This window comes from Symphodus melops, assembly GCF_947650265.1.
Source record: "Symphodus melops genome assembly, chromosome: 23".
In the NCBI taxonomy this organism is placed as follows: Eukaryota; Metazoa; Chordata; class Actinopteri; order Labriformes; family Labridae; genus Symphodus; species Symphodus melops.
The window spans coordinates 724930-738406 of record NC_136713.1 but is presented as its reverse complement, the minus strand read 5'-3'; the positions used below and the strand labels follow the sequence as shown (position 1 = coordinate 738406).

Sequence of the window (13477 nt, the reverse complement as noted above, 5' to 3'; positions counted from 1 at the left end):
TTGACCATGAGGTCAACCGCTCTGGTTTGCGATGGAGTCAGAAAAAAAACAAAAAAAACAAACAAACCCACAATCAATTCACTCATACAGCAGGTCACGTTTCCATGACGATGTCAGATGTAACGCTAACCTTTGGTTATAATTGGCTGTTTTTCTACGTCAAATAATGCAGAGACTTTGCGCACACGCTCATTAAGCTTCCAGTCCTGACGAAGAACGACAACACACACACACACACACACACACACACACACACACACACACACACACACACCAATGAAAGCCTCCACATGTCTTTGTTCTCTTTTTTTTAGAAAATACTGTGATATTTTATTAAAAATGTTGCAGAAAAAGTTTATACAGGTGTCCAGCCAGAAATATCTCTATCATCACTTAAGGCAAAACCGCAAACAAATAGAAGACAAACTAAGGATTCCCCCAAAGTCCACATTAAAACCCTCGTTAATCTCGACTGGTTCCTCGGCCAATCGGCAAGAATATATCTTTTATAGAATTTACAAATGTAGCTTAAAATCTTCTGGATGTTCGTCCATTTTTTTTTTTTCGTAATAGGATGCAAAACAGAACGAGAGTTAATGTTTGTCATTTATAATAATTAATATCATTAATATTTACACTCATTCACTTGCTTTTTGTAACCCAAAATATCACAAGCCCGGCACAATACTTTACATATTGCTAGCATATGACAATTTGAAATATCTAACATATATTTCTTTACAAACATATCCAACTAATATCGATACAAAAACCCACTGCCTTTTTTTTTTATGTCTAAATAATACATTGCTGGTCACATTGTAAGCTCAGGCAGCGCCGAGATCGCAAGACAGAAAAAGCCCACAAAGAAGAAGAAGCGTGACAGAAATGACGGCATGTGATGGGGGTCGGGCGATGGAGTCGTCCGCGTACGGAACGAGACTCGTCTGAAAAAAGGTTCGAGTGAAGCTCGACCTGCACATGCAAAGGTCGAAAAAAAAAAGAAACACACGAGACACGACTGTACGTGGTGGCCTGCAGACGCACACTGTGCAACTCTCCGAGGGTGGGATTGTGTTCGCATTTTGGTCATTCTGTAAAAAAAAAAAAAAAAAAAAAGATGAAACACGGGTCGGAATCAGAAAAAAAGAATGACGAAGGTTTCCTGTAATATTTACACGCGCCGAAACGGGGAAAAAAAAAAATCTACAACCTGGAAGAGAAAAAAAAAGAAAAAAAAAAAGATCTCAGCCCAAATCAAAACAATAATAATAGAAGGAGCTCTTTGAGTATTTTTCTTTTTTTTACATTTTTTAAATTCCACACACATCGATATAGCTTTTTTCTTCTTTTCTCTTTTATACAAAGTTTCATAAATACATTTCAGGCTGGGGTGTAGAATTGTGTGCCCAAGTTTCTGCTGCAGTTCCAGACGCTCGATTGTTGCTTTTCAACAGCGGCCGCCGCCGTCGTCTAACTGTCGAGTATTTATGGCACAGAAGCCTCCGCAAGAAGCTTCACACTCAAACTGTTCACGTTTGGGTTGTAAGAACGGTAACAGTCACCCCCCCCGCTCCCCCTCTCGCTCGCCTCGTCAAACTCGTCCAAACCTTCGGCGCCGCTCCAAATAGAGTTATTACTTCGAATACCTTCAGGAAGTTCTCTTTCCCTTTATATTGTATGTACTTTTCAAGTCGGCGTGGTAGCAAAATAACATCTGCTGAGCCTTGCGAGGTTGGTGGCTGGTCCAGAGGGAATCCGGCGCCGTCCCGTCCCGGTTATACCCGCGTGGTGGAGTGGCCGTGGGGTAAGTTGGTACTGTTCTGGCTGCCACCGAAGGTGTTGAAGTTGTGCAGAGGCTGCATGCCAGCCAGGGAGTTGGGGATCATGGTGATGGTGCTGGGGGTCATGAGGGGGATGTCGTCGGGCGACCGCCGCAGGGTGAGCGTGTAGTCGGGCGGGCAGGTGAGGCGCAGCGTGTCGTGGGTCTGCATCGCCTCGCACTCGTGGTGGTGCTCGTGCTCCAGCTGCTGCTGCTTCATCTGCAGCGACATCAGCTCCTCGCTCTGCAGGTGGGCCACGTCGTTGGTGGTGGACGGCGTGTTGGACGGATTGGAGTTGCGTTGAGGGGTGGGGACGCGGCGGTTGGACTCGTGCCGTCGCTTGTCCTTCTTGTAGTAGAGCGCGGCGAAGGCGAGGATGTTCAGAAAGAGCAGCGACGCTCCCACCGCGATGGTGACGCTGAGCTCCGTCGAGTAGTCCCTCTTTGTCTCGATCACCACGGTCGACTCGTCGGTCAGGTCGCCGCTCTTACGCTGGTCAGTGGTCTGTTTGGTGTTGGCGGGTGGGACGCCCGGGTGGCGGGTGGTGGAGGGCCAGTTGTTCTTTCCAGGGAACCGTTTTGTGTACGGGTACGGGGTGGTGTCCTGTGGAGGGATCTTTGTGGTGGTTGACACATATTGAAAGAATTCATTTATGTTGTGCAGATGGGGGACGAGCTCCAACCAGAAGGCGACCTTCGTGGCGCGGTAATGGTCCCGAACTCGAGGTTTGAGGCCGATGTGAAGGTAGAGCTGGTCTTTGGGGTTGTACTTGGTCCACGCCACCTCCTCAAACCGGTTTGGTTTTGTGTGGATGAACTTCGTGTCCTGTGGGACTGGCTGATTTGGATCCCTGGAAAACGGAAACAGAAGAAAGAAGAGATGAGAATCAAAAGACAATCTCAGTACGGATGCAGCATCCTGGTCTTTGGAGCGAGGAAGGTTCCTCTTCCCAAACAAAGCTTTCTTGGAGATGATCTTTTCTGAGATTTGCAGTTTGGTAAAAGTTTAGGAATAAAGATCAATCAAACAGGAGTAAATCTTTCTATCACTGACCTCTGCTAAGTCAACGACATTCCCTCAACGGTTTGAAATGTTTGTATCTGGCGTCTAGCTCCGAGCTGGTCGCTCCTCATATTTTACGTGCAGACATTTGAGGCCTGTTGGCGTTGAAAGGTCGGAGAAGGTAAGTCGGGAGGATTGAAGTGTGCACCTCAAGTCGACGCCTGAACGATCTCGCCAAGCATCTCTTCAGGTACTTTTTTGATCCAGTAGGTGTCGCCCTTGAGAACAAGCCTCTGCTCTCCTGCGGAGAAACACCTCCCACCTCCCTCCCTCCACTCAAGCTTGCACGGAGACGTTTTGCACAAGCGGCGGACGATTGCGACCTTTGCTGGAGCCGCAGTCACCTCTGTCCTCCAGTGTTGTGTTAGCATGCTAATTTTAGCGTTAGCCCGTAGCGTCACATTTGATGGCGGGTGATGTAAGATGACGCCTCTCTCCACATCTTTCCAGACAAAGCGATCATCGTCTGGATTAACACGACTTCAATCACCACCAAAACCGAACATTTACCTTCACCGCCATCTTTTACATAACGGCCAATTTAAATCAAGTTTAATGTGACTCTGCAATTTCGTCTTTTTTTCCCGCCTTTCAATCACTTTAAAGCACCATTACAGCACAATTAGGAGCGTTACTGTCCATTAGATCCACTTTCCACTCATTTATGACACTTTCAGACGAGTCATTACTCGGAAAAGTCACAGCCCGTCTTCTGCTATTCTGCTCCCTGCGTTCAGAGATAATGTGTTTCCAAGTGGCTCAGGATTTAAACGCATGAGGAGACAAAATGTTCCGTGTCCTTTACACTCCAATAAAAAACCTTTTCTGGTGTGTTGTCACAATTTCTTAACGTCCAATCTCACCTGGAAGGTTTTTCCTTTTCATTCGAGAGACGCCTCTCGGGCAACTTTTCATCAACTTTGTAGAGGAGAGAGGGAGGGAAGGCTACATGACAACCTTGGAGTGTTTCAGCACTGGTGTGTGTGTGTGTGTGTGTGTGTGTGTGTGTGTGTGGTGGGGGAGTTTATTTGAATACCTAATAACAAGGACTCATTTTGAGTCACGCATTGCATTTGAATGTGTAGGCCACCGAGGAGCCCTGATGAAGTCCTGTCTCTGGATGAGAAATGAACAGTCAGCCAGAGCAAGTGTGTGTGTGTGTGTGTGTGTGTGTGTGCGAGCACTAGCACTGATGAATGCTTTGAGCGGGTACTGTGCAGTCTATTTATTGGAGTCTGGATGTGCAGACGTCTTTGACAAAGTATTCTCACGAATGATTGATGCAAAATGAATAAAACATGTTTTTGAGGAAGTTTTCTGTTCTAACTCCAGTCTGTCTCCAAACCCCCCAGTGATGAGAAAAGTCCATCCTCTCCGTCTCCTGCCTGCTCAAACAGGCCGTTTGGAGATGTTCCCTTCATGACATCACAAAGGGCAGTAGCCCCTCCCCCAGGTGGGTGACACTCCCACAGCTAGGTGTTTGTTCTGCCCTCTGAGTCTGCCTTCTCACCGTAAACAATAGGACATGGAGCCAGAAAGCAGCGAGTACACCCGAGCCCTTCCAGAGAGGGGGCGTGGTCAGACGCAGCTCATTTACATATTTAAAGCGACAGACACAGAAACAGCCTGTTCTGAGCAGGGCTGAAATAGAGGGGTTTATAGACATGATCAAATACAGGATCAGAGCGGATTTACAACAACAACACAATAGATAAAAGAAGCTGAATACTCAGTTTGGATGATGCACAATCAAACCAGGAACATTTAAAGGGTAACGATATGATGACACATGTCCTAACTGTCCAACATACAATTTAACCATGCGTGCGTCATATATGAATTATTATACATCTAGCGCCAAGACCGACGTGGAGAGAAAACGAAGTGTTGAAAGTGAAGGTGAGGCGGCCCCGTCGTGTTCAGCTTACTGGTGAAACTGCAGACACTCTGCATTTTAAATCTGAAACAGATTTTCACTCTGATTGACGTTTAAAAAAACTCAACAAGCCGATTACAAGCAGCTTGGACTGAGACAGATATCTCTCTTTTGAGGTGTTCATTTAAGAACTCAAACGTTGACTTCCTCTTTATAAAAGCTCTTATAAATATGAGACGAGTCCTCGGAAGGCTGTGCCTCCTTTTCTATGTATTCAAAGCAGTGATTTAGCCTTTAAGGATTCGAAAGTTACTAAAACGATCTCTCAGGTTTCCAGTAGTCAAGACGTATTTCGGAGCCCCTCGGACGTCTGGACATCAGCACAATGAAGCAAACACAGATCCGTAGATGAGGACAAGTAACGACCCGGGGTGCAACATCGAACATCTGAACCCTGCAGTCTGCTCGCTCTGCGCTGACGCTTCAGATCTAAAGCGAGAGGCTTTCTGTACAGACACACAGGAACGTAAATCACCACTCTTTGATTTTGGGGAGGTTGTTCCACCGATTGTGCAGAAACAAAAAGAGAGAAGGGAGGCGAGGGTGTGTGTGTGTGTGTGTGTGTGTGTGCGAGCAGAACAACAGAGCTCCAGACTCCGAGAGGCAATCTGCCTCTGCCTCTTTGTTTGCTTTCTGCCTCTCCCTCTGCAGGCCCACGGCTTATTCGTCATAATCAAACAATTACAGACCTCTGCTTTGCTCTCCCTTTTTTTCTATTTAAAACAACATTCTCAATTATGTCACTAGATTCAATATTCAATAAAAATTCAATCACAACCCGGAGCGCACCTCGTGTTTATTCCTGCAGAACCCAGAACATCAGCTCGCTGTAACTTTTGAGGCCCCGGGGCGGCTCGGACCTCGAACCTCGAGGAACGTTTGGCTCTTTTATCGCCTTTTGTGAGCAAACAAGTTCCAGGAGCTTTTGTGTGTCCATCGTATTTAAATCTTTATAGGATCCATCAGTAAGATTTGTAGTGAATGAATCACCCAGCTGCTTCCAATACTGACTGACTGATATCTGTCAGTCGTACTTACTAAGCACAGGGAGCTCCTCAGTGCTTACGCTCCCTCTGGATGGTTACCGCTGACTCTTCCTTTAAAGTGAATAACAGATGATGAACACAATTTCCTTTTTTTTTTTGTTTTTTTTTTTTGGATCCCACAGGGATTAATTGTGAAGCGCATCAGACCTGTGCCTTCGTCTAATGTCTCATTAAAGAGCCTGGACCGAGCCGTAATGTAAGGTCGGCCCTCCAACTGGTGTCTGCATATGGACCCGTGCATAAGGCGAGTGATATAGCATGTGGCGGGGCTGTCGTCTCACCGCTAACATATGCTGGAACAATATGCCACTCCTCTGTCGCTGCAGCAGCTTTAACATAAAATGTAAAAAAAGACTTCAGGCTTCAGGCACCGCGCTCATCGAGCAGCTAAACAGCCTCCCTGCTCGCACATGTTTCCACCAGGAAGCAATCTGTTGACGACGACGTCGGTTCAGAAGCTACATCTGCACTCGTCTCGGTCTGACAGGTGGATGAAACGTGAGAACGCACACGCGAGCGGCGTGCTGGAGTCAGACGAGCTCTGAGCTTTTCAGGATCTGACGCCAGAGCAGCTTGATGCGTCTGACTCTCACACGTACTGTACGAGGGGACGGCCTTTTGTTTCTCAGGGTTGATGCGTTTGCTTCGCCGCCTGCAGCTCGTTAAAAAAACGCGGCTGCACGTCCTCCGACAGGAAGGAGACGTTATGATCACGCCACGCCCGCTGGTTTCCATCCACTGTGTCCGAGCTGATGACGCTCAAGGTTGTGGAACAGTCTCCCAGTTAATATGAGAACTTTAAATCTCTGCCTCTGAGCTTCTATTCACCCTCCCATTGATCGTATCTTCATTTATTGTCTTTAGAGTGTGTAAATAAAGCTTGATTGATTGAGTGACATCACTCTTCAGGTCAGTCCTCCATGTTTTGTTCAGGATTTGTTCTATGAATGGACCGGCGGGTTTTTAAGCACTGAGAGATTAAAGACAGAACGCAGATGTTGGGTCCTTGGGGGAGTTGCTATGGAAATGCTTCCTGCATATTATTCTTATTATTTTAAATAATAATATTATCACATCTACCTTTGTAAAAGTGAATCTACTGGACGATTCCAAAAAGCACAAATGTCTTTAAGTCAATAAGACATAAAGACGTAAATACGTCCAGAGTTTAGATCCTCCATCATATCAGTCTTAAAGCTTCTCCCCTCTGTGTCTGCAAACCAGCCGCTCCTCGCCTGAGTGACACAATAATAGCAGCATCACGCCCATACATAAAGGCAGCAGCACTCGATCTCATTGTGCGCACATCCAAACCTGCCACGTCTTTTCTCTCCCACATCGGAAAAAGTTTCCCCAACATCAATCTGCGCTGATTCACAGTGGGAGACTTTGCAGAGAGCGCGGGAGACTGGCGGAGAAATGGCCACACACTCCCGCTGATGAATTTGCCTTCAGTCTTTGCTTTATTGGAAGCAGAGAGAGAGAGAGAGAGAAGGAGCCCGTTCCCCCGGTGATCAGGCTTCAGCTGGATGGGAGCCAACCGGAGAGAGAGAGAGAGAGAGAGAGCAGGGGAAGCGAACGCCACGGCCCGTGAAGCTGATCAAGACTTATTTATTCACCTTAAAGTGAATTTTCAGTTTGACTAGGCTGCGAAAAAACCCCCAAAAAAACCCCTGATACCTAATCTCAAGGTGCGTGGAACTGAAACGTGATCCAAATACAAACAGGAAACAAATCCTCTCATAACACCGCCGCCGCCGCCGCAGCACCGGAGGGGGATTTGACTTGTTTTATTAACCTTCCCTTAAACTCTTTGAATCACAGCTTTATCATTTACACAGTCATCACAATCTAACTTTTGTTGACGTCCCTACCCAAATCTATCTTTTGGGTATCACAAGCTAATTCCGCGTAAGCCGTGAAGGGAGATTAAACGGGGGAAACAGAGGAGCACGTGGGCTTCCCTCCGCTCTCCTCAGTTTAGCCTTCGTTCACTTTAAACGCCGCCGCACGATTGCTCTCCACTCATGGAAAAAAGAGAAGAAGAAAGAAACCGCTAGGTGGACACGGGCCCTGATGCTGAATCTGTAAAAAGTCTTAAATTGAATGTTGCTCTTTATTGCGACTTCAGAATTGGCTTGATATATTTTTTCGAGTTTAATCTTCTGCCATTCTGTTTCTGTTTTGCCAAATGTCAGAGAAATTCTCAAAATATAGGCTATTTGGTAACATGTGTCGGGGGGGCCCTGCAAAAACCGTTTGGGAACCACCAGCTCAAATGAAGTGGATTTTGGGGTCAAATTGACCTCTGGAGGAACGCAATGTATTTTCCCAGCTGATCGCGAGGTCAATATCCAAATTATTTCACCTGGAAAAAGTTCCTGCTCTTTGGGTAACACACTCACAAAGTACGGGATCTTTGAGCATGCTGGTGTTAAGGGCTGAATAATTCCCCTTGGATGATCTGCGCCTGGCTAGGATTAGCTTAACGCTAGCGCTAGCTTGCGGCACTGGTTCAAGAATAGACACGGTGAAATGAGTCATCGAAGGAAACGAACACTCACCCTGTTTTAGCGAAGTTCGTCCAGTAGGTCATGACGACGGCGCTCAGCATCACGTCGTTCTTGGAGAAGTTGCAGTTGAAGAGATCCGTCGGTCCGATCATGGGGATCCCAAAGACGTAGGGGACTTCATCCCCGTGTGCAGAGTCGGCCCAGCTGGGCTTCATGTCGCTCTGACAGTGGTGGTAGAAAGCGTAGAAGTAGGTGGGTGATCCGTACTGGGCGTGGAGGTCCGCCGTGGCGACTGCTGGCGCCACCCACTGGTGGTCCGTGAAGAGAGCCACCAGGGTCTTGCGTCTGGTCTCGGGGTTCTCCTTGTCGGCCCAGTCCGTGTACATGAACTTGATGGTCTCGCGCAGCGTGTCCTTCCCCTCGGGGTATCCATAGAGATGATCCACAAAGTCCGACACGGCGAAGTCAAAATCATTGGCGGACACTCCGTCCTCGCTGTCCACGATCCCGTCCACAAACTTAAACCCCTCCCCCTGATTGACCCCCAGCATGATGTCATAGTTGAGGAACTCCCCTTGCTCCATGAGGATCTGCGGGTCGTCCGGGATGACGTCCCCATCGATCACAGGCCCGAAGGCAATGTGGTACTTAGCGGGCGTGATGTACTGCTCGATCAGCTCCTTGTAGTTCTTGTTCTGCAGACACTCCACCAGGTCGATGGTGTCCAGCATGTTGCAGCCCACCTTCTCCGCCAGCGCCCGCGTGTACTTAGCGGGCTGGTAGTTGACCGCCCAGCTGGACAGCGCCGTGCCACTCTGGATGATGGCCTTCTGGAAGAGATCTGAGAGAGGAGGTTGGTGTTAGTGAAAGGCAGCGAGGTCATGCTGTAAGGTAGAAATGGAAAAGGGATTAAATCATGCCGCCCTGGAACAACTTGTTTTGTTTGAGGGATTTTGTATAAAATAATCTGAAGGTATCACCCTTTACTGGTTTCCAATCTGATTGGATGAGCTTTGGTGCGTTTCTCTCCCAGTCTTTGATGGTTTGTTTTTCACAAAACAACAAAGTCAAGATGAAATATCAGCACTTTCAGTCTTTCAGCTTCAAAGAGAGAAAATACCATCTGTATGTGGCGTGATCAAATCGTTACGGATCCTTTCTTTCATCTGGGGATTTCGCCCGATGATATCGCTGCAACCATTACTGCTTATTTCCACGTGGTCCGTGCACGCTGTGTTTCATCAACACCACTGTTTTATTCCATCCAATGGCGTGCACCCTGCCTCATTGGGTCTGTTTCTGGAGCGTGAGCGAACAAGAATCTCAGGAGGACTACGAGATCTCAGGACGACTACAAGATCTCAGGAGGACTACAAGATCTCAGGAGGACTACAAGATCTCAGGAGGACTACAAGATCTCAGGAGGACTACAAGATCTCAGGAGGACTACAAGATCTCAGGAGGACTACAAGATCTCAGGACGACTACAAGATCTCAGGACGACTACAAGATCTCAGGAGGACTACAAGATCTCAGGACGACTACAAGATCTCAGGAGGACTACAAGATCTCTAGCTGTGTTCTTGCATGTCGTGCGGTCAAACATGGATTCTGTGAGGATTTAAAACAAGGCGGCGGAGCAGGGTTCCAGAGACGGACCGCTGTGGAAACAGGGAGCGCCGCTGACGGACCACGGCGTGCACAGACTATCCGTGGGATGAAGCAGTTCCCTGGAGTCATTCCAAAACTTTTGCACCCATTAGTCAATGACTCCCATCCGTGTTTAAAAATAGAGCCCTCATTCATTTTAACATCCGTCCTTGCTTACATCACCGTGAGACAAAGGATGATTCAGACATCCTCTGTCCCTAATGAGGAAAACGAAACATGAACTTTTATTTTTTAACATACAAACAACACAGAGTCAAGCGTGTGCCAATCAGCAGGTAGGCCACACTAAACACAGGGAACGCTGGAGATATGTGTGTGTGCTTTTTGGTGCTATTTATACCGCTGCGAACACACAGCGGTGGAGAGTCAAGCAGGCAGACTTGAGAAGTATGTTTTGAGCTCACAGCAGATATTTCCCACAAGGCCTGGTTAGCAGAGCGGGAGCTTTAGCTGCTGCTGTTTGTCGGATGTATCAGTTAAAGCTCAGAATGACTCGGAGGTTTTTATGACCTTGGTATGTTTGCTGGACTTGTTTTCATGGCAACGACGGAGCTGCAGTTTACAGGAGAAAAGCACATTTTGCTCCTTTCCTTTATTATGCGTCTGGGAAGGATGTTTGGCAGGGAATCAAGTGTTTGTTCACCCGCTCGGTTGGGATTGCTATCCGTCAGAACACCACGACCTTTATCTAAATGTAAAGTAAGCCATTCCTACAAAAGGTACAGCACCCGGAAAAAAAAAAAAAAAAGAAACATAATAACGGCAGCACAAATGCCTCCAAAAGAGCAAATAGAAAGTCTCCCGGGCTGTGATTGCCTTTAAGGTAAACCTCGACGGACTTCCACCAGCCAGATAAAAGCTGTGATTTAGTGGGAAGGTGCATTTTTTCTTAAAGTGTGTGTTTGTCCCACATCGAGAGGGAAATAGCCTGAGAACTGCTGCAGCACTTTTTCAGATCCAATCCTCCAAATCCTCCTTTTTCTGACAGACGGGTCAGGCAATTTCCCCCCGCGTCTGATGAATGCGTCTGTGTGGCACCAAAACTACTTTGAAAAAGAAGACGACCCTTTTTTTTTTGGGGCTCAGGAGTTACATAAAAAAAAAAAAAATAACGTTTTAAAAACATGTAAATGCAGCGTGATGATCCTGAGTCCGCCGCTCTCGTTCTGATGCTTTCAGAGCGAGGCAGAGCACGCTCTCCCCCCCCTGCGTGTGCTCATCTGAGTAATCTGACGACAACGCGGAAATAACCGATGCATTTGTCTTGCTTTTGTTGTCTTCTCTGGGCTCCAGGTCTCCGCGTGTCCTTCGGGTGTTTCCCTACAAAGAGCGGGGAATTATTCACGTTCTGTTCCCGGCTGCATGCCAAAACAGGGAGAACTCTCCGAGGCGAAGCGGGACGACGTGTTTTAGGGGAAATACACGACGCGGGACCCGAGGCCGACAACATGTGAACACTGTAGGCGAGGATGTCAGAGTCCAATCTGATCCCGTTTCAAACACGTTTTCAGCTTCACGGACAAACTGGGGGTTGAGTCGAGCGGTCGTGAAAACCAGGGCTGATCGTGACGTCTAAAAGGACGATTCAGAAGTTCATCTTTTTGACCTCTTTCGGTGCGAGACTCTCGAGCGGCCGACGTTTTCTCTCTCTCTCTCTCTCTCTCTCTCTCGTGTTTGACCGTGAACACGAGTCAGGTTTATGTGGACACACAAAGATATAGACCTCATGTAGCAAAGATTACCCTCCTCCGGTGTTGTGCTCTCTGGAGGACATGCATGGACATATATAGCAGGAGAAGACGAACAGGCTCCAGACGTACCCTCTGAGTAATGGGACAGGGTGAGCAGGCTGACGCACGACGCTCCGGCTCCAGATCCAAAGATGGTCACTCTCTTCGGGTCTCCTTTGAAGGCCTGGATGTTCTCTTTGATCCACCTGAGAGCCTGAATCTGATCCAGCAGGCCGTAGTTCCCTTTGGCTGCCTGGTCTCCTGTGCTCAGGAACCCTGCAGGGATGAGAAAGAAAAACAAGAGGAGAAACACACAGTTACTTGCTTTTTGATTTTATCTGGATGCGGCGCTCAAAATAGACCGAGGTAGAAGGGAAGAGGCTGTTTTCTGTTCCCTTAAATTCTCCCTCATTTCTCCCGTCGTTCTTTAAATGGGGAAGTGAAGAAGGGGTCATAAAAATAGCAGGAAAGCTTCATCAGTGCGCCGCTCCAACAGATTTTATCTTCTTTTTCTGAGCGAGGCTGGACGGGGAAAAAGAGGCCGAGCGTTATGTGCGGCTATCGCTAACAGGAGGAAGTCGGAGAAGCCGTGTTTTTTTTGCTCATAGATGAGTCTAAACATGCAGAAGACACAAAGAGCAAATAAAACCAGAAAAAGAAGAACATGGGAGCTTTAAAGTTACAGAGAAATGAAAAGAAGAGCTGACCAATGAGGCTCCTCGACGTCAATGAACAAAATGTTTCGTCCTGTTTTTGTCCCATATTTCATTTGAGCTACTCTTCACTACACACACGTGACATGAGGGGGATTAGCTCGCGGCTAACAGGCGGCTAAGTCTACTGATCCAAACATCGAGCATCGTCTGATGGACAGCGTGCTCGCCTCTCTGCAGCTCAGGTGAAACCTCTCTGTTGAATCAGTCATTATGCACGCTCTCACACTGTGTTTCCCCTGACGGACGCCTCCAGCTGCGGCCGCTCTGCAGGTACCGTGGACATTTCATCTGGCTGCACAAACACAGCACAGAGAGATAATTTAATGAAAACATTTTCATATCTGCCTCGTTTTTTTTTCTCCCCGGTCTTGAATATTTTATGACTCCGTCTGAAAATAAAAACATTGTCCCAACATTCGGGCCTGTTTGCTAGTCATGCAGCGTTGCGTTCTGCAAGCCTCGGCTGCCAGCGCACAAATAGTGTGGAATGAGAAGGCTTTTGAATTTGATTTCACCCATGGCTCCTGAAATAGTCGGCCAACAGAGATCGCTTCCAGTCAAGTGCCAGAGCGACGGGCCTGGCAGCCATCTCCACGCACACATCCCAAACTTGTTGACAAATTAGCAAATGCCCCTAAACCCATTAAGTGGCTTTCTAAATGCTGCCACTGGGGGAACTGGTGGCTCCTCCATGCCAGGCCTGTGAGCTCCACGGCCAGGCCTGGCAGCCGCAGAGCGAGCCAGCGAGCGGAGCAAAGCGAGGCAGAGTTAAATGACAAATGGGATGAGGACCGCTGGGTGAGAAAAGCAGGAAAAAAAAGGAAAAAAAAGAGGAGAGGTAGCCTGTGGCTTTTTGATAGAGAGCAGATCCGGTTTGTCATGGTGAGGTGGAGGGGATGATGGAGAGGGGAGCAGAGCAGCGGTGGGGGAGGATTACAAGGCCTCTGGCAGTCTCACACGCCCTGTAGGATGACCACAGG

The 13477-nt window shown here is 47.7% G+C and overlaps 1 protein-coding gene across 1 annotated transcript in view; it reads right to left on the bottom strand.

Annotated features, from left to right (window-relative positions):
• Positions 1-304: 304 nt before the first annotated feature.
• The window catches only part of nlgn4xa (neuroligin 4 X-linked a), a 62300-nt gene continuing 49127 nt past the window's right edge, over positions 305-13477 (bottom strand). The window contains exons 3-5 of the mRNA XM_079336285.1: positions 11872-12057; positions 8432-9221; positions 305-2673 (exon numbers count right to left, since the gene is read on the bottom strand). Of these exons, the coding sequence (XP_079192411.1) occupies positions 1779-2673; positions 8432-9221; positions 11872-12057 (1871 nt within the window). The 3' untranslated portion in view covers positions 305-1778. The remainder of the gene's footprint in view (positions 2674-8431; positions 9222-11871; positions 12058-13477) is intronic.